The following is a 21,010-nucleotide window of genomic DNA, read 5'->3' as shown; positions in this document are numbered from 1 at the left end:
TTAGAATGATTTCTGAAGGATCATGTGACACTGAAGACTGGAGTAATGATGCTGAAAATTCAGCTTTAAAAATTCAGGAATAAATGACATTTTCTCTGATGCAATCTTTTGAAATTTTGCATTTTAGGTACATTTATCTTTAGATATTTCTACTGAAAAACAAGACCCACACGAATGGTTATTTTTGTAGAGTGCCTTTTTCTGCTGAGTGTTGAATGTGTGAAATGTGTGTGTCAGCGGGTAAGGTGCTGGATGGAGATCGTTGTGTTGATGTCTCTCAATGCTCCTGCATGCATGCGGGACGCCGATACCCTCCTGCTTCCTCCATATCGCAGGACTGCAACACATGGTGGGACACACACACACAAATACACATACGTGCACATTACAAAACAATGCATTCAAATATTTGTGGCTGCTGTATCTGTACACATTGTCTTAACTTAACTGACCTTAACTTTTAGCGTCTGTCGCCATGGATCATGGGAATGTACCAATGAAGAATGCCCTGGTAAATGTGAATTTGTAACTTAACTATTAATTTAATGTAATGTCAGTCCAGCTCCATTCTAATAAGAAATACAAAATATCCTATTTCACCAGGAAATATGTCACACTATGACACAAAAATGTGTAGAAAATGCAGTTTCATGTTGACATTAAATATTTCTGAATGCCTCAATTAGCAAACATTACAATAGTATACTGTTATTTTATTATTATTGATTTATATATATATTATGGAGTTATAATATAGTTATAGTTATATAGTTTTTGTTAATATTTTGAATTAGATTTTATTGAAATAAATACTTTTTTACACAAAAATACACAAAAAAATACTCTTTTTTTTTTTTTTTTACAAACATTGTTTTCTAATCGGTTTCTTGTTCTGTCTCTCCTTAGGGGAGTGTCTGGTGACAGGACAGTCCCATTATAAGACCTTTGACAATAAGTTCTTCACCTTCAGTGGTATTTGTCAATATCTGCTGGCTAAAGACTGTCCAGAGCAACTCTTTTCTGTCATCACTGAGACTGCACAGGTCTGAAATCTTCCCTATGGTATATACACTTGTCCTTGTTTGTTAGGATGTGTGCTTATGTTTGTATTTTTCTGTTCAAGTGTGCTGATGACCAAGATGCCGTCTGCACACGATCAATTACACTGAGGTTCCATGATCTGCCCAATCAGACGGTTCGCCTCAAGCATGGGGGCGTGGTCTCTGTGGATGGAATGGACGTGAAGACACCCCTAATTAATGGTCTGTCAGCATGAAATACACAGAACATACAGATGCCTTTTTTTTTTTCAAATAAAATAGAGGTGTACAAATCATAGCACCACATAACAATAATGCGTTTGTGTGTGTGTGTGTGTGTGTGTGTGTGTAGGTGCATTAAGAGTTCAGAATACTGTGTTGTCATCTGTGAGACTGAGTTATGGTGACGATCTACATCTGGATTGGGATGGCAGAGGACGTGTTTTGCTCAGAGTAAGTGTGTTCTGCTGGGAAAACCAGGCTATACCAGCTTAACATGGTCAAGCTCAACCAGCTCTAACCAGGTTAAAGGAAAAGTTTTCCTAATAAATTCAAATTGTGTCATCATTAGTGTTGCTATTGTTATCAAAAACTAAAATTAAAAACTTAAACTGTTAAAAAAATTTTAATTGGTCATTTCAAAATGTTGAAACAAATTAAAATAGAAATATTAGATGAAAAATGTAAAAACTTGAAATGACAATTAGAAATGTTGCCTTGCCAACTAACTCAACAAATATACAGCTAAATTAAATATAAAAATAAAAACGACAAAAGCAGCAAAATGGACCCTAAAATTCAAATAAAAAATGAAAATATGAAAATGAAAGGTAATTCAAAATATTACTGAATACTATAATAGTATATATAAAAAAATACTAATATAATAACACTGATCATTTATTTACTCTCATGTCATTCCAAACCTGTGAGACTTACGTTTTTACATGAAATAAAAAAAGAAAATTCTGACAGCTCTATATCACAGAATAAAAATGAATATTAACTGAGGCTGTCAAGCTCCTTAAATGATAAAAAAGCACCATAAATGTATAAAAGGGGTGCACATTACTTTTGCGCTGTATTTAAAATCTTCTGAAGCCATATGATTGTTTTGTGTGAGGAAATGCCCAATATGTTTTGTTATGGATTTATACTGGAATACATTCAAATATAGCACCTCAAGACACATTGGAATACAGTTTAATGGACCACCTTTATAATAACTATGATATCAGTTTTATGGTGTTTTCTTGTCTTTTTTGAAGCTTGATAGCCTCCGTTTCCATTCATTTTCACTGTATGGAAAAGAGCAGCGTGAACATTCTGCTAAGCATCTTCTTTCAATTACCTAAACCAGTTTGATTTAGCTAACGACCACCTTCGACCATCCAGAAACCCTGTAAAACAATCTACCACCTTAAAAACTGAATTTCCAGCAGTCAGGATCAGATGTTGTGTGTCTGAGAAAGCTGGGAGCTTTAGGTGCTGAAAATAATGTGTATAAATAATTCCCATGCGCATATAATAGAGTCTGCGTGTGAAAATACTCCTGTGTTGCAATTCTGATATGAGAGCATTTGTGTGTGTGTTTGCAGCTAAACCCAGCCTATGCTGGGAAAACGTGCGGTCTGTGCGGTAATTATAATGGTAACCAAGGAGACGACTTCTTAACAGTGGGCGGGCTGGTGGAGACACGCGTCGAAGGATTCGGCAACGCATGGAAGATGAACGCAGACTGTGACAATGTTCAATTGCAACCCTCAGATCCCTGTATTTTAAACCCTAAGAGAGGTATAAACACTCACACACTCATACAGATACATGTATATGAACAAATATTCAAAATCAGGGGCACCACATGTAAAAGTTTAAGAATTTTCATTCAAAAACACAAATGAATGGCAGTTACAACCCTGTAAAGATGCATATTTAAAGAGTATAAATGCACTTTTAGGAATTATCATCTCAATTTGAATGCTGCGAGTATGAAATCATGATTTATATATGCACTGAATACCAGAGGGCAACAAAGGCCATTAGGTAACGTGTCGTATTGTGTCTACAGTACGTTTTGCAGAAGAGGCCTGTGCCGTGCTGCTTTCTGTGAAGTTTGTGCCCTGTCATTATGTGGTCAACCCTGAGCCATATGTAAAAAACTGCCGCTATGACGTCTGCTCCTGCACAGACGGCCAAGTTTGTCTGTGTGATGCTGTTCGCAGCTATGCAGCCGCCTGCGCAGCCAAGGGAGTGCTAATCAACTGGAGGGGACATGGATACTGTGGTATTTCTCATTCTGTGTTTAAATGCCATATGAAATATGTTTTTATTTCTTAGTATTTTATTTTTTCTTAGTATTTTATATTATTTAATATTATTTTTCAGTACAAATATATCTTCATTCTGAAATAGAGAACTTGAAGAGAAGATATTATGTCTTGTTATCTGAAATATATATCAAAATTATGTAAGTTTGTGATTACAACATGAAAAATCTATATCACAGAATAAAAATAAATCTGCCAATGTGGTAAGAAAAATTATTTTAAATGATTAAATCTATTATTAAAATATATTAATCATATATTATTAAATTATGATTAATGTATTATTACAAATAAATTAAAATGTAACTAATTTAAATATATTTTTTACTTTTTGGAAAGTAATTTTTTTAATTTTTCTTGTTTTAATAAGTATCTTTTTCAAAGCAAACAAGTTGACTCATGCTTCTAACGTAAATGCATGTTGATTTAAGAATGCTTAGATATTTGTATTTGAAAACAAGACAAAAATACTGAATAAGAAAATCATTTTTTGCAGTGTATTGCATGTTAAGACAGCAAAACAGCTGAATAAACATACTAAATAATGTGTTATTGAAAATCTAAAAATGCATTTTAAAGGTTTACATAATAAAAGTCAATGGAAGGTCTCCTTCAGGACAGAAGAGCAAATGTGTGTGTGTGTGTGTGTGTTTGTGTGTGTGTGTCTGGGCAGAACTGACCTGTCCAGATGACCAGGTGTATGAGGTGTGTGGGAGTGTGTGTAACCAGACGTGCCGCTCTCTGTCGCTGCCTGACGGTGATTGTGGTGGCTTCTGTGAGGAAGGCTGTTTCTGCCCCAGAGGACTCTTCCTCAGCGACGCGGGCGAGTGTGTGCCCCCCGAACACTGCTCGTGCCACCATAACGGAGAGATATATATATATATATAATTTGTTTTGAAAGAAAGTAATACTTACAGTCAGCAAGGATGCATTAAATTGTTCAAAACTGACAAAGACTTATTATATATATTGTATATATATACATCTTTAGTACATCTATATTACATGACATGACATTACATTGTATATTAAAATAGAAAACAGGTATTTTAAATTGTAATATTTCACATTATTATTGTTTTTACTGTATTTTAGATCAGCCTTAGTGAGCACTTATTAAGATAATTTATTTAGTGTGTGTTTGGGCAGAACTGACCTGTCCGGATGACCAGGTGTATGAGGTGTGTGGGAGCGTGTGTAATCAGACATGCCGCTCTCTGTCGCTGCCTGACGGTGATTGCAGAGGCTTCTGTGAGGAAGGCTGTTTCTGCCCCAGAGGACTCTTCCTCAGCGACGCGGGCGAGTGTGTGCCCCCCGAACACTGCTCGTGCCACCATAACGGAGAGATCTTTGAGCCTAACGACATGATTGGGGACCATCACTCCATCTGGTTAGCAGGAAAAAACATCACAGTTATTTATCATACAGATGCACATAAGCTTTCTTTGATATATATATATATATATATGTGTGTGTGTGTGTGTGTGTGTGTGTGTTTATTATTGTTTTAAATGTCAGTGTTAATGTTTTTCTGTGTATGTTTTCTTGTAGTGTATGCGAGAGTGGATCCATGCAATGCACTTCTAATGAAGCCAGTGGATCTACTCTGTCTGACCTCTTCTTTGACGAACATTCTTCTTCAAGAGGTATTCCTCCTCACTTTCGTATCTCTGTGCACTTCTAATGGAGCACAATTGCACATCAGTGACACACAAGTGGACAGAATATTGTCAAGTGGCTCAGACAAGTACATACAGTATACATATAATACATACATATAATGAATTAATTGAGTGTGTTTTTCACCTGTAGGACGGCGCTCTATCACTTGTCCCCCTCCACTGCAACGGTTTGAGTGTGAGAGTGTGAGGGATCCTGGGATAGAGTGTGCCAAGACCTGCCAGAATCTGGACCTGGAGTGTGTCAGTCAGGGATGTGTGTCTGGCTGTATGTGTCCACCTGGAATGGTAAGTGAGAGAGTGAACATTAGGAAACACAGCGACGAACTGTTTGACATTTCTCTTGTCAAAATCGATTATGTTTACATTAATGAAACTCATTAATATTCATGAACCAGGACTTCAACATACTAGGACTGGTCAATTCAGATCAGATCAGCTTTACGTTTCCTTATCTATACTACATTAATTACAACTTTTCACTGTTTTCATAAATATTTCTGAAAATACTTTTGAAAAATTCACTACCATTCAACTGAATGAAGAAGTTATTCTCACCAAGGCTGCATTTATATGATCAAAACTAAATGACTGTAAATAACTGTTTTCTATTTTAATATGTATTAAAATGTAATTTATTCCTGTGATGCAAAGCTGAATTTTCAGCATCATTAATCCAGTCCTCAGTGACACTTTTGAACTTTCTATCAATCAACATTTTACATATGAACGTCATTACATCTTCCAAATACATAAACTCATGTGTGAAGTTTGATATAGTATGTCAAATGCCTGCAGCAGGAGCACAGTTTATATCAGGAATGCACATCATAAGAAATTTATATTTTAATATCTGAAAAAGTTGAGTTTGCAACTTTTTAATGGATTATACTGTGGAAGCTATAAGGATTGATTTAATGGCTGTTTGCAGGTTCGACACAAAAAAGAATGCATTCCCCAAGACCAGTGCCCTTGTTACCATAACAACCGTCCCTATGCCTCAGGACAGAGCATTAATGTGGACTGCAACACCTGGTAAATCAGCCAATCAGGGCTCATCCTGACACTGTAATGTCATTTTGTTGCAAACATCAGATGACAAGTATAAACATTCCGATCATTCTATTACAATTACATTTCCTTTTGTGTCCCAGTGTTTGTGAGAAGCGTCAGTGGAAGTGTACGCAGCGTGTGTGTGACGGTGTGTGTCGTGTGATAGGAGAGACACACTACATCAGCTTTGATGGACTCAAGTTCTCATTTCCTGGACCTTGCCAATACGTGCTAGCTCAGGTAAAGCCAATATTCTCTCTCTCTTGCTCTCTTTCCTCCTCGGTCCCTCATATTCTCCTGTTTTCCCTCATTCTTCTGTCTGTCTGAGCAGGATTACTGTAACGGGGTGGACGGCACGTTTAGGGTTCTGGTGGAGAACTCTGCTTGTGGGATCGCAGGCTACCGCTGCAGTAAAAGCATCACAGTGATGTACATGGGCGGACTGATTGTCATGGAACACAACGAGGTAAAACACTTTCAGCGAGTTATATTTTACATTAAAAAACATATCTAGTCCTGGATGCTGACTTGTCAACACACAATACAGCAACAGCTGTTTTTGTTGGAAATTGTTGGTCATATTGAGTCTGAAATTAAAATATAATATTATTTAAATAAATAAATATCTGTTGTATTAAAAAAAAATCACACTTACAATATCAGAAAGGTTGTGATTAAATAATTGCTACTTAAATATAGAACATATTTTGTATAGTACACTGATTCTATTATTCTTCCACCATGTTAACAAATATTACTTACTGTAAGCATTATATGTGAAGTGAAAGCATACAGGTTTTGTCTTTCTGACTCTGTTGTCCTCTTTTTCTTTAGGTGAGGATGAAGAGGCCTGTGTTGAAAGAGACAGCGGTTGAGATTGTGCGCTCGGGACAGTATTACATCATCCTTCTGGGTAAACACATCTCCATCACCTGGGACACAGGAACCCGAATCTCACTGCAGATCAATGGACAGTACAGGGTAACACACACACACACACACACACACACACACACACACACACGCGCGAGAACATCTGCCTAGCTATCTAAATGAGCACATACCATAGATTTTTTTTATTAATTGTTTAAAAAGTTATTTATGAATAATTTTAGCAAGAGTTAACTCAATTAAAAATCATTTTAAGTTAAAATTAAAATTTTATTTATGAATCCAATTTTATGAATAAAAACTATTTATGAATGAATTTTTATCTTTGTTTTTGACATTTATGAATGAAAAGGAGTTATAAATCTAATTTTATGAATGTTTTATGAATAATTGTTTACCATTGAGCATGTCCTCAAAAGTGAGTTTTTGTCAAGTTCACTCTAAAAAGTAAAAAATATTTTAGATTTAGAAACTATTTTTGAATCCAAATGTTTGAATAAAATATGATTTAGGAATTATTTCTACCTGGGTTTTTGTCAGATTTTACTGGTTAAATAAAGAAAAAAAACTATTAAAAAATGATTTATTATATATTTGGGTATGTCCCCAAAGTGATATGTAATATTTAGCAAAAAGCTAACCCTGAGTTCAAAAATCATTTATGAATCAAAATGTATGAATTAAATATGATTTATAAATAATTTTTACCTTTGAAAATGTTCCAGAATTGGAACAAACCCAAGTTGTTTCCATAGTGCAGTTACATGAAACACACACATTCTCTGCTTACACAAATTGCTTCTCTAAGGGTTTACAGTTGAGAAATTAAGAATAAGCTTAAAATAAGTTTATGTATGTGTGTTTAAGGGGAAAGTCTGTGGCCTTTGTGGAAATTTTGATGCCATTCAGAATAATGACCTGTTGAGCAGCAGTAATCAGATGGAGGTGGACGCTGCAGACTTTGGAAACTCGTGGAAAGTTCGACCCAGCTGTGCTGACGCTGTTCCGGTGAGTTCATGGCCATCACAGCCTAAACTAGAGTGTATTCTTACAGCGGCTCAGAATATAGAGGCATAAAATGACCTCATATTTTGACGTCTGTGTGCAGGTTGTGTCTCAGTGCAGCACAGACATGGTGAAGCTGGTGACGGTGGAGCAGTCCTGCCGTGTGCTCACCAGCACCATTTTCAGGGAGTGCAATAGTGTGGTTGGTAACATTTATACTCTAACAGTCACAATTAAAACGACGAAAATACATTGCCATGTGTTCATTACTCCTATTGCTTACGCTTTTTAAAAAAAATGATTTCTCTGTCTGTGTCAGGTGGACCCTGAGCCGTACTGGGACATCTGTACTCATGACACATGCTCGTGTCCGTCTGTGGGTGATTGTGCATGTTTCTGTAACACTATTGCTGCCTATGCTCACGAGTGCGCTCAGAAGGGACTGGTGGTGAACTGGAGGTCCAACGACTTGTGCCGTAAGTTTCACTACTCATTTACTCACCCACATGTCGTTTCATGTACATGAATGTTCATATTCTTTTAAACAATAAAAGTGGATGGTTATAAAAGCTCTCAAGCACCAAAAAGGACGGTAAACGGTAAAAGTACCCTAAAAGTAGTTAAAATCAATCATTCACAGTGCTCCAAGTCTTTTAAACTGTTAAATAGTTGTGTTGTGAAAATATGATTTTTATTAATAGCAAATTAAAGGGCAAAACTAATTTTAGCATTTCCAGTTTTTGTGAGATTTAAGAGTTGTTTTTTTATCAAAATGGGTAAATAAACAATTATTTATGGATCATTTTAATTTTTTCGAGCATATCCTCAAAAGTGTTTTTTTGTCAGATTTAGCTAGTTAACTGTAATATATATATTTTTTAGAGTTGGAAAATTATTTTTGAAAAACTTTATGAACAAAAAATTATTTCTGAATAATTTTTAGCTGAGAATTTTAGAGTTAAAATGATTTATGTAATTATTTTTATGTTATATATGTGTGTGTGTGTGTGTGTGTGTGTGTGTGAATGTAAAAATGAAGTTTTATGGAAATAAAAATATATAGAACTCTGTTGCTAATGGTATAGGCCTATAATAATACATTAAATACAGATTATAAATACATAGAATTAAATACAATTATATAAATACATAAAACTACTGTAAACTGTATAGGCGTAAATGCAATGACAAATATCTAATGTTGGCTAATTTCTGAGCCCGGTGAGAACAAATTTTTATTGATGGTTAAACTAGCCCTTTAATCCCAAGGGGCAAAATAATGCTATGTACTGTAAGTCAGTGAATCTCAACCTTTTGGCGTACCGGACCCCAGTCCAATTCAGAACCATCCTCAAGGACCCCCAGAACAAAATTGACTCGTATCATTTGTGTCTTTGTGAGGACCAAATGCAGTCAAGTATAATTCAAGTTAGCTGACTTGTCCAGTATTTGGCCATATCATCAGCTATATTGGATTTTTCTTTCATGGGAACATGTCATGTCAAAATATACAAAATTTATACAAAAATGTATACTTTATACGGACCCCCTGGCCTTATGTCAAGGACCACTAGGGGTCCACGGACCCCTGGTTGAGAAACACTGCTGTAAGTCATATTGTAGAACAGTGTGTTGTAACTGACTGTTTACTTGCAGCACTGAGCTGTGAGGAGTTGAATAAGGACGCAGGGGTTGAGTGTGAGTGGAGATATAACGCCTGTGGAAGCGCTTGCCCTCCCACCTGCCAGCACCCTGAGCCTCTGAGCTGTCCCATCACATGTGTGGAGGGATGCCATGCTGTCTGCCCATCAGGTAGCGCCAATTCACACATACTCGCAAGTAAGTTGACTTCATAGACTTCCAGTTCACTTTCATTCACACATTCTGTCTGCTTCTGTCCCTCAGGGCAAGTTTTAGATGAGGTGCTGAGGAAGTGTGTGCAACTGTCACAGTGTCAGGTGTGTGTGCATGACGGAGAGAGAATCTCCCATGGAAAACAGTTCATCCTTAACCATGACGATCCTCATCTCTGCCAGATATGGTACGCCATGCTCTGTTTATAATCTCAATTGCTCATTGTTGTATGCAGTGTGTGGGAGAATCTCACAAAGAAAAGTTTTAATCCCAAAATTGAATTGAAAAAATGTAAATATTACATAAGACAATTTTTGTTGTTGCTAGGACCATTAAATTGTTTTACATTTTTACATTATTTTCATGATTTCATCACAAATTTTCATTACTGTAAAGCAAAAATATCATTCAATATCATTCTCTGGAATGATGAGTTATGAATCATGATGTTTAAATATTTTATAATTTAAAAGTAAATGACATTATTTATTTATTATATAGTATTATATATATTTATATACTATTATAATGTTTATTAGTATTTATTTATATTTTATTTTATTAATTTTTATGTTATATTTTCAGTTTAAGCTTTAGTAATTTTATTATGTGCTTTTGTCATTTGTATTACTTTTTTAAATGTAGTTTAGTTTAGTTTCTATTTAGTTTAGTTTTGGTTTTAGTCATGTCGGTACTTCAACTTAAGTTAATTTTATTTCAGTTAGTTGCCAAGGCAACATTTCTTTCAGATGTTTTCTTCTAATATTTATATTTTATTTTATAAAAATATATATAATAAATGTTTTCATTTATTATCTTATTTCAATTAACAAACATTTTTCAATAGTTTGCTATCAATAACAGCACAGATATTCACACAATAAAGCTCTTTCTGATACACACAAAGACACAAAGTATATTAATAATACACAATATTATTTAAATATTTTATTAATATTTATTTTATAATTTAAACGTGTGTTCCATTTTAATATATAGAATTTTCCACATTAAATTAATGAGAATTGTGGCTAATTGTCATGAAAATAATTGTAAACATTATTTAATTTTATAATATATAATTTTTTTTAATTCATCCATTTAAGTGTATAATATTGTCATGTTTGTTATGTTTTCAGTCACTGTGAGAGCAACACGTTGACGTGCGGCCCATGTCCTGTAACTGGTTTCGCCTCCACACTAACACCAACCACCGTCAGCAACACCCCGACGCCGCTCCCGTTTTCCACCCCGGTGCCTGCCGATGCCTGCGACAGAGCGATGGACCTAGCCTTCCTCGTGGACGGCTCCTCTGCTCTGAGTGAAGAAGACTTCGGCTTGGTCAAGCTCTTCATCCTCCGTGTGGTGGAGCGCTTCCGCATGGGTTCGGCCCATACTCGCGCCACGGTCCTGCTCTTCCACTCCGGTGTGAAAAGTTACGACATGCAGGTGCAGAAGTGGATCTTCAAGAAGATGGTGCGTGATCTGCGTTACAGCGGAGGCGATGTTGCGTTTATGGACGAGGCCATAAAATATCTAGCCGTCTACATTTACGATAAAAACAAGCGCGAGCATGCGGGCCGCGTCGCTATCTTGCTGACGGCGAGTGCAAATCCTCGGCCCATGCGTAGTACACAGCGTCTGCTGCGTAAAAAAGACATCACCATCCTCACGGTGGCTCTAGGGCCTGACGTCAACATGGCACAGGTTAATGAGATCACGAAAGCCACACCCAGCAGTCGCTCATACGTGGTGAGCAGCGTGTCGGAGCTGGACGATGAAGCTCTGGCCATCACGGACTACCTCTGCACTTTGGGATTGGATCCTGAACCCCCAAAGAAACCCTCTACCACAAAGCCCAGCACCACTTCAGTCACCCCAACAACTACCGCCACCTCTAAGCTCACTCCCGCCACGATTCCGCCAACCGCTGCCATTGTAAACACATTTCCCAGCATCCCCAGCCCTGGAACAACATTTCCTCCACCTACAGTAACAACATACGAGGTCGTCTTCCTGTTGGAAAGCTCAGATGCAGTTGGCGAGGAGGGCTTCAATAAAACACGTGATGCTTTGGTTGATGTCGTTGCTTCGCTTGATCAAAAAGAGGTGGAGAATCTACGGATCACAGTGGTGCAGTACTCCTTCACGGTTACTGTGGTAATCAGCCGCATGGAATTGCAGCACAGGGAGCAGGTGTTGCAAAGAATGCGACAATTACGTTGGACCAAAGGTGTGGAGGTCAACACAGGCCACGCCATTCGTTCTGTGTATGAGACTGTCACTACAGACACACCCAGTAATACGCCAGACCAGATGGTGTTTCTCATCACACAGAGCCCTCCGACGGACGTCATTCAGCGGCCTCCGAGCTCCGCTCATAAAAAAGTGTATCCGATTGGGATCGGCCAACAGATTCGATATGAGGATCTGGTGCAGTTGAGCTTCCCGGATGAACCGATCATGCTGGATAATCCTTCGGATCTTAAGATACTGCGGCCCATGCTGATCAATATCAGTAAAACCATCAGAAGGCCTGTGCTGCCCACACTGCCACCCAGAGCTACGCTGCCCCCTTCAGGTCAGATACAACAACAACGCTACACTCTTTTAGCATATTGTCACATTCTAGGGCTGCACCATTTAGGGGAAAAAAATTAACTTAAGAAAAAAGCTCTAGGTTTGCTGTGCTTTTTTGTAGGCCTACACAATTTGGCCAAAATATTGTGATATATCAATATAACTGTAAAATAATAATTAATCATATTTATGATTATTAATAATTAACATATTTTAATAATAATTAATAATAAAATATGAATGTAACAATGCAAAAATTTATATATATATATAAATAAATAAATATAATTTTTCTTTACAACAGTAAAAATTTGACTTTGCGATTTGATAATCACACTAAACCAGTGGTTCTCAACCTTTATGACTCCAAGGCCCCTCCATTATTAACAATAATATTCAAAGACCCCATGACTTTTTCAGTTGTTTATGATTTACTGGATTAGGATTTAAATGTTGTTGTTTTTTAAATAAATGTTTGTAATAATATCTGTTACTCAATAAAGTATTTAGAGCTTGGAATAATCACAAAAATTTGTTTTTTTATATTATATATAAAAATGCATATGGAGTTATGAAATTTAATTAATTTTCTTTTTTTTTTTTTTTTACTCGCTTTTAAAATTAGGCTACTGCATATATCCAGGTTTTCCAAGACTGGGGGAACCCTGGTTCTTCTAAGGAAAAAAATAGTTGAATGAATTAACATAAGAAATATGTTGATTTTTTTGTTGTTTAGCTGTTTTAATGATGTTTTATCTTATTTTATTTTATAATGTTAAGTCATCTTGAGGCCCTCTTCGAAGTTTGCTGAGGTTGAGAACCGCTGCACTAAACCATAATGATTTCAATTTTATTTAATTGTGTAGCCCTACTATGTTCTTTCTTTTAAATTGCTAAAGGAACAGTCAGGCAGCAGAGAGAATGACTGCTGTGGAACAATGGAATAATGTAATTCTCTCAATTAGAGTGGAAATTGGCTGACAAATGATGCAAAAACATGCTTTTGTACAGAAAATTATCAAAAATGATTGGATTTGGATTAGTCAGTGGCAGTAGAGCAGTTGTCTAGCAACTACCTAACAAACAACAACATCTCAGATTACTTTAGCAACCACTCCGAATGCCCTAGCAACCAGCCAGAATACCCTAGCAACAGCCTAGCTATCACACAGAACACTGTCGCAAGTATCTAGCAACTGCTGCCTAGCAACCGCTCAGAACAATGTAGCAACCACTCTGAATGCCCTAGTAACCATCCAGAACTCCCTAGCAATGGCCCAGCAACCACTCATGACACCTTAGCAACAATCTAGTAACTGCTTACTTAACCAGAGCAGCCTAGAAACCACATAGAACACCTTAGCAACCATTTATCACTTTCCTAGTAACCCATGCAAAGCTCAAGCTGATATTAGAATTTTGCCGTTTCTAGTTGTTGAATGCAAGGATAGTCAATGCATAGATGCTGAAGGAGTGAATACATACATGCTTTCTTTGTAATTCTATCTGTGTGTGTGTTTGATCAGTGCCGTGTTCAAAGCCCATGGACGTGCTGTTCCTGCTGAGAGCCTCTTCTGATAACCAGTTTGAAGACTTCAAAACATTTGTGAGAACCTTTATAAAGGGCACAAATATCGGTAAGTCTCAATAAGATATATATATATATATATTTTTTTTTTATATATACATTATAATGGTTACTTCTAGAGTTGTGCTTATCTGTGTTGCAGGTCGCAATGACACACAGGTGGCGGTGATAGTGTATGGGGCAAAATCAGCAGTTGCTGTCACATGGAGGGATGAACAGACAGAAGACAACCTTCTCAAGCTTTTAGAAACCTTACACAGCAAGACAGACAACACACCAAGACTAGGTAAACATGCCGTGAAGACACAACAGCTACAGTACAGCCTGACAGTTAAAATATACACCACGCTACATAAATGTGGGCGTCCTTCCTCTGTCTCTGCAGGAGCTGCACTGAGATTGGCCGTGCAGACAGCCATTTCCTCCACCAGCGGGGGACGGATGGGCATCCCTAAAGCTGTGGTTATGGTGGTGACAGACAGGTCAATAGACTCAGTGCAAGAGGCAGCAAACGAGGCTCTGACCGCTGGTGGGTGAAATTGTTTTACCGCTTTATCAATGCACTCTTTTAAGTGGTCTTTAAAGTAATGTTCAGGAGTTAATAGAAATGTAACATTATTAACAGCATCAATGGTACATTGTTGATTTCTACTCCAATTTAAATTCCCTCAGACTGTAAAACAAGCCTGTTTACAGTAATGCATAATGTCTATGGGGCAAGATATTCCAGATTTAAAAGCAATACCGTGCAGCTTGTATTTTTGTTTAAAAAATGTTACTGTATGTATGAAATGTGATTTATTTTTAAGCTTATTCAGTTTTAAACATGCTTGATTGGTTTTACTTCTTTACTATGTACAAAAAAATATTTTTGAGATGTTGTCTAAAGCAGAGGAATGAGTTGAAATTATTTTCTGCTGTAATCAACAGCATGTCACTACAAACGTATTTTAGTGTCATATTAACATTAAAAAAAATAAAAAATTGAATCTAAATGTATTTTGAGAATAAAATCATGATGTTTTGAAAACATAACAGGCCTTTTATGGGAATAAAAATCATAAAGTTTAAAGAATAAAGTTGTAGCATTATGAAATGAAATCACAGCATTATTAGATTAAAGTCATGATGAGTATAAAGTCATAAGGACTTTAGCATCAAAGTGAAGTGCAGTCAGCCACCGGTTGCTACTTCAGATTGTATAAAGAGGCAATTTCCTGAATGTCTGTCTTGTTCCTTCTCATGAATAAATTCAATTTCTTACATAACTGCTCCATTGTCCTCATACTAATGACAGCTTGGGGCTGATGCAGCAATATACCAAAGATTTCTTTGTTAGTAAATATTACATATCTACTTTATCTACATAATATTATGCATTTAAAATCCTACTTTCATGATTTGAATTACGTAACATTATGACTTACAAGTAGCTCGTGTTTGTTGCATACAGGTGTGTCAGTGTTTCCTATTGGGCTGGGTAACCAGTATGACCAGACTGAACTGAGCACGCTCGCGGGACGGCACGCTCAGGACAACATCATTCGGCTCAGCAGCACAGAGTACCTGCTCGCCATGGCTGCACTCGACCAGTCGTTCACCGACAAACTCTGTAGGGGTGAGACTCTCGTATACACACACATAACACAATAAAACAGGAATACTGTAGCAGTTTGATTATGGTGATGGTGGTGATGATGATGATGATGTCCCTCAGCGGGTCCTCCTGGAGTGTGTGTGGATGATGAAGGGAATGAACGGAAGGTGAGCTGTGTTTTAGTAGGATGCAACATTCCCATCATTCCATCAAACTCCCATTAAAGACCTCAACTTATTTACATCAGCTTCTGATTTTCTACCATTCAAACTCTTGATCTGATGCAAACCTTCCAAGAACAATCTGTCTTTCACTGGATTTCGGAATCCATCATATTTTCACTGAACCAGACATTATGGGCCATTAACTTCATCTCTCAAAAATCCTAAGCTACAGCTGATCGCTAACGAATAATTTAATAATAGGCTAGTAACATATTCGATGCAAGTACGCAAACATGAATGCTAGGCCAATGCATTACAAGCATGCACTTTTGGGTGGCAATGGCAGTAGCTAACCTCTGAACTCGGGGGCGATAGAGTTACATTTAAATGTTTATGCCATTAAAGCTCAATGTGACGTTATTCAGACAGTTAGCTATAAATGTCAACGCTTAAACCAACTGTTGACAGCAGATGTCCTGAAAGAGAAAAATGACAACAGAAGAAAGTTTATGCTAATGCCCCCTATAGCACCACATTTCAGAATGCAACAAATGCATACAGTAGCTTGCTTGCATAGACAGAAGTGTTTGCGTTCACTTACTTGCATATAGTATGTTTTAGCCTACCTAGGGCTGCACGACTTTTTGGCTGTTTTGGGCTTTTTCTTAAATTGCAATTTAGAGTGCTATAAAACTCCAGGTTATAAAGTTCCAGGCTTGCTGTGCCTGTTTGTAGGGTTGCACAATTTGGCCAAAAATGATGCGAGTATATATCAATATAACTATAATAATAATAATTGTATTGTAAAATAAAATAATTATTAGATTAAATTTTAAATCAACTAAGAAATATTACTTTCATAATGTTTCATTGTAAAATAAAAAATTAAGTATTTATTTAAGTATTAATAATTATTTATAATAATTATTATTTTATTTTACATTAAAACTGTAATATTACAAAACTAATATTTTTGGATGTCTTAATTTTTTCATTTTCAAATTTTAAACCATAAAGCTTGTATTTTGGTGGAAAACCGCAGTGTCAGTTTATAAGCACTTTTCTTCACAAGTTTGGGAAGATGGTTGACGTGTGTTGCGTTTTCAAATGCCCGTTACAAATGACTCAGAGCAGATGCAGAGATGGAGTTCGAGATGGTTTTACTGTGAGCCAAGCTGCTCTGAGACAATGAAAATACTGGATCATGAGTTGTTCGCGTATAAAAGAACACAGTGCAGCACTTCACTGTGAAACACACAGCACATATACTATATGCAAATAAATTGCAGCCTTTCTGTTTGACATTTAGCCATTTAGTGATTTCGGTTTTATTTCGATTAATCGTGCAGCGTCTACCGCAGACTAACAAAGGCTCCTGATGTTCTGGTTTGTAAATCTAATGATCTATCCTGATAATTTCTTTCCATCAGCCCGGTGAGACGTGGTTGTTGCCAGACGGCTGTCACTCAGTGCTGTGCAACCCATCAGGCACGGTAACGGTGCAGAGCCACCGCATCAACTGTGAGAAGATGGAGCCTCCCGTCTGCAAAAACAACCTCCCAGCCCTCCGCTACAATCACACCTGCGGCTGTACCTGGACCTGTCCCTGTACGAACACACACCCCTCACTATACAGCAACCAATCCTGTTACTAATCTCATCACACAGTGCAATGCACCACAACCTTCCAGTGTTAAGTAATATCACCTGTAGGTTTCAACAGTTGTTTTCTTGTCTCATTATTTGATTGGACAGCCAAAAGTAGCAATTTTTTCACAAACTTGGCTTAAAAATGCAATCAAGTCAAGTGACAACAATTTAGTGTACTACTGTTTAAAAAGTTGTTTGCTGCCTTATGCATTATAAAATTGAAAATGCAATATAAAAAACATGCATACTTCCATTCCTACAGGTAGTTGCATGGGCAGCTCCACTAGTCACGTTGTGTCATTTTCGGGTGCGGCTCTGAAACTGAGAGCCGCTTGCTCCTATTTGCTGCTTCGCTCAGGAGGGGTGGAGCTAGTGTTGCATACAGCTGCCTGTCAAAGCTCACCCAATCAGATCTGCATGAAGAGTCTGGAGCTAAGGAAGGGTGGAACGAGTGTGGTGCTACGGGATGACATGAAGGTTGATAAATTGCAAAAGCATGCAAAGTTAAGAGTTCACTAAATTAGCAAAGAGGGTCAACATGTTTCTCTGTACTGCAGGTGACTGTGGGCGGTGTGATTACTGCAGTGCCATTCAGAAGTGAGGGAGTGACTGTGACACAAATTGGTGCAATACTGCACCAGCTGAGATCAGAGCAGCATGGTTTCACACTCACCTTCACTCCTCACAGCAATGAGTTCATGGTCAATATGGACATCACCATGAAACCTAACACCACTGGCTTATGTGGTAAATACACTTCCTTTAAGCTTACGACAGTAATTTTTTGAGTGTGATTGTTTAGGAGAGTATAAGTCTGCCTGTGTCATGTCGTGTGGTATTCAAAATTAATTATTTTAAATTTCATTTAAATTTTAAATTTAAGATTGCATGCAAAACTGTCAAATTCAAATTTGAAGAATTATTGAATTATGAAATTCAAAGAAATTTATATATCTGCTCTGAGGGCTTTTGTTTAACATTTGTTAATATGTTTTTATTTATTCGTAATCATATGGGGTATTTCCATTAGATGATATTAGCACTTCTGTCATGACAACTCTCAGAGTTTAGCACAGTAAGATACATGTCAATATTAATGTGTTGGTCTTGGCGGAATAGATCTGCTACGCTGCTGCTGCCGAGACTTGCTACTGCCAATACATCCACAGACATGCTGCTGTGAGCATGTAGGAAATACTGCTGCTGCACAAATATGAAATAACCCCCATATATAACATACATGAAATCACCCCATAGCAGATCTATACAGGTGGAGCTGGGGAAGGTGGAGGGTTTCTGAAGCGCGCTGCAACTGTTACAGCAAGCACTAGCCAAATATTTGAATGTTGAGAAGCAAGCTCATTGGCTGCAGATGTGAAAAGAAACCAATCAGCTGTGCCATGTGAATAATGATGTGGTGATATCAGATTGGTTAGACCTATCGGCCTGCGCCATCTTAAGTGATATAATAATAATCTATGTAATGCCACCTATAGAAATTTGTATTTAATTCAATATTTAAAATGTATATTCTTTCAAATTATTATATTTGAATTTAAGAATTGAATATATATAATATTGTATTATATACAATGTATTATAAAATATAATATATATACACGCTAGAAATTAATATTTATTTTAATAGTTAATAGTAATGTTTATTTCTTCAAATGTTTAATTTAAATTTAATAATAATAATTAAAAAAAACTAATAAAACGTGACTATGCCGAATTTCTTTGAACTGCACTTCCTCTTCCTGTCATTCTAATTTAAAGTCCAATTCAACATCCTGTGGTGTGTGGTATTACATGAAACCCATGAATCAAAATAGGGCCTTTTTTTTTTTTTTTTTTTACATTTTTCTTAACCTCCCATACAATTTTTCCCAACCACCCATTGTGTGATGTACATAACTGGTCCGTCTCTCTCTCAGGTTCCTGCTCTGATGATCAGACGGGTCTGCTGTTATCTGACGGCAGTGTGACCACAGACCCTGACATGTACCTGAAGGGGTGGGCTCTGGGCGAGTGTGTCCAGCATCAGGAGGTTCAGTCATGTACTGCAGGTGTGGCGAAGGGCTGTGATGTGTTAAGTTCTGAGGTGTTCAGCCACTGTCACGCACTGGTCCCCCTGCAGGACTATGTGCAGATCTGTCGGACCGTGGCCTGCCAGCCTAATGCGGTGTGTGACCTTGTTACTGCGTACAGCAGCGTGTGCCGTCAACAGGGAGTGTGTGTGGACTGGAGGACGCCCACCCTCTGCCGTGAGTCTTCTGTGATTAATGAGTCATGAAGCGAAGTGCGCGAGGACCCTGCATGTCTCAGTTCAGTGAGAAGGTGGTACTTTGATCAACGTGCCTTAGAAAGAGAACAAACAGGAATTACAAGAGATCTGTGTGTGCAGTAATGAAAGTCTCAAGCTTGAAAGAAAGTTAATGTGGAAGCATACATCTAGTGGATGGTATTATGGAATAACTTCCCCAAAAATTAAAATGATGGCATTATTTAATCACCCTCCTGTTGTTCCAAACCTTTACGCTGTTATGACTACAAAAAGAGACATATTTACACCACTTTTACCATTCAACAGCAGTTCATAGCCACCAAACTCCAATAGGACAATAAAACACTATAGAAGTACTATAAAAGAAGTCTTGTGAGCTATAGTCTTGTGAAGACATACCACAGATTTTTGTGATAAAAAGACTAATAATCACTAATAATCTACTCTTTTATATTAGCATAAAAGTACTATTATAGTATTTATTAATATTTTGAATTAGCTTTTATTTTTATATTTTTTTATATTGTTTTTTTATGTAATTTAAAAAGTTTTGTAATTTTGTCAATTTATTTGTTTTTATTTTAAATATTTCTATTTTGCTTAAAGGGTTAGTTCACCCAAAAATGAAAATTCTGTCATTAATTATTCACCCTCATGTCATTCTAAACACGTAAGACCTCCGTTCATCTTCGAACCCCTGATGTCACATGGATTATTTTACCGATCTCCTTGCTACGTTTCTGGACCTTGGACCTGGTCAAAGAGCTCTCAGAATTCATCAAATATCTTAATTTGTGTTCCGAAGATGAACAGAGGTCTTACGGGTTTAGAACGACACGAGGGTGAGTAATTAATGACAGAATTTTGAACTATCCCTTTAAATTAATTTTTATTTCTCTTTTAGTTTTAGTAATTTTAGTACTTCATCTTAAGGAAAAACATTTTAAAGGTTTTCATTTTGGTTAACAATAACACTGCTCTTTAGAAGATTAAAAAAGAAACAAAAATGGAATTAGAAAATGAAAAATAAAAATATATTTTTAAATAAAAAGAACAAATAAAGAATTAATTTATTTAAAGATAAAATAATAATTGAAAAATCATTTGGTGTTTTTGTCCTTTTTTGAGCTGGACAGTCCCTGGTCTCTATGAATGTTGCTTGCAGTTCAAGCTGCATGACAATTTTTCTACGCATGACAATTTTGTGTTTCATGAAAAACAAAAAAACTGGTTTGGAACAACATGAAGGTGAGTAAATAGTGATCAGAATTTGAGATAATCAAAATGTATCCTCA

The 21,010-nt window shown here is 36.8% G+C and overlaps 1 protein-coding gene across 2 annotated transcripts in view; it reads left to right on the top strand.

Moving 5' to 3' along the window:
• Positions 1 to 21,010, top strand: part of LOC107662885 (von Willebrand factor) — a 35,255-nt gene that overhangs the window by 4,884 nt on the left and 9,361 nt on the right. Inside the window, exons 9-37 of one of the 2 annotated variants that reach the window (XM_016453003.1) lie at positions 238 to 349; positions 465 to 511; positions 907 to 1,043; positions 1,124 to 1,262; positions 1,393 to 1,493; positions 2,639 to 2,834; positions 3,109 to 3,324; positions 4,517 to 4,757; positions 4,919 to 5,013; positions 5,180 to 5,334; positions 5,978 to 6,081; positions 6,201 to 6,339; positions 6,431 to 6,565; positions 6,934 to 7,080; positions 7,858 to 7,998; positions 8,099 to 8,197; positions 8,315 to 8,471; positions 9,652 to 9,807; positions 9,901 to 10,036; positions 10,989 to 12,430; positions 13,956 to 14,066; positions 14,160 to 14,303; positions 14,403 to 14,546; positions 15,471 to 15,635; positions 15,735 to 15,781; positions 17,209 to 17,386; positions 17,691 to 17,905; positions 17,986 to 18,175; positions 19,366 to 19,695. In XM_016453003.1, the coding sequence (XP_016308489.1) occupies positions 238 to 349; positions 465 to 511; positions 907 to 1,043; positions 1,124 to 1,262; positions 1,393 to 1,493; positions 2,639 to 2,834; positions 3,109 to 3,324; positions 4,517 to 4,757; positions 4,919 to 5,013; positions 5,180 to 5,334; positions 5,978 to 6,081; positions 6,201 to 6,339; positions 6,431 to 6,565; positions 6,934 to 7,080; positions 7,858 to 7,998; positions 8,099 to 8,197; positions 8,315 to 8,471; positions 9,652 to 9,807; positions 9,901 to 10,036; positions 10,989 to 12,430; positions 13,956 to 14,066; positions 14,160 to 14,303; positions 14,403 to 14,546; positions 15,471 to 15,635; positions 15,735 to 15,781; positions 17,209 to 17,386; positions 17,691 to 17,905; positions 17,986 to 18,175; positions 19,366 to 19,695 (5,619 nt within the window). Of the gene's footprint in view, positions 1 to 237; positions 350 to 464; positions 512 to 906; positions 1,044 to 1,123; positions 1,263 to 1,392; positions 1,494 to 2,638; positions 2,835 to 3,108; positions 3,325 to 4,516; positions 4,758 to 4,918; positions 5,014 to 5,179; positions 5,335 to 5,977; positions 6,082 to 6,200; positions 6,340 to 6,430; positions 6,566 to 6,933; positions 7,081 to 7,857; positions 7,999 to 8,098; positions 8,198 to 8,314; positions 8,472 to 9,651; positions 9,808 to 9,900; positions 10,037 to 10,988; positions 12,431 to 13,955; positions 14,067 to 14,159; positions 14,304 to 14,402; positions 14,547 to 15,470; positions 15,636 to 15,734; positions 15,782 to 17,208; positions 17,387 to 17,690; positions 17,906 to 17,985; positions 18,176 to 19,365; positions 19,696 to 21,010 lie in introns of those variants that run through there. The other variant, XM_016453002.1, reaches the window with a different exon arrangement.

The sequence above is a fragment of the Sinocyclocheilus anshuiensis genome, unplaced genomic scaffold, assembly GCF_001515605.1.
Source record: "Sinocyclocheilus anshuiensis isolate Anshui unplaced genomic scaffold, SAMN03320099.WGS_v1.1 scaffold739, whole genome shotgun sequence".
Classification (NCBI taxonomy): Eukaryota; Metazoa; Chordata; class Actinopteri; order Cypriniformes; family Cyprinidae; genus Sinocyclocheilus; species Sinocyclocheilus anshuiensis.
The sequence above is the reverse complement of the archived record's forward strand: the minus strand, read 5'-3'. Positions and strand labels throughout refer to the sequence as shown.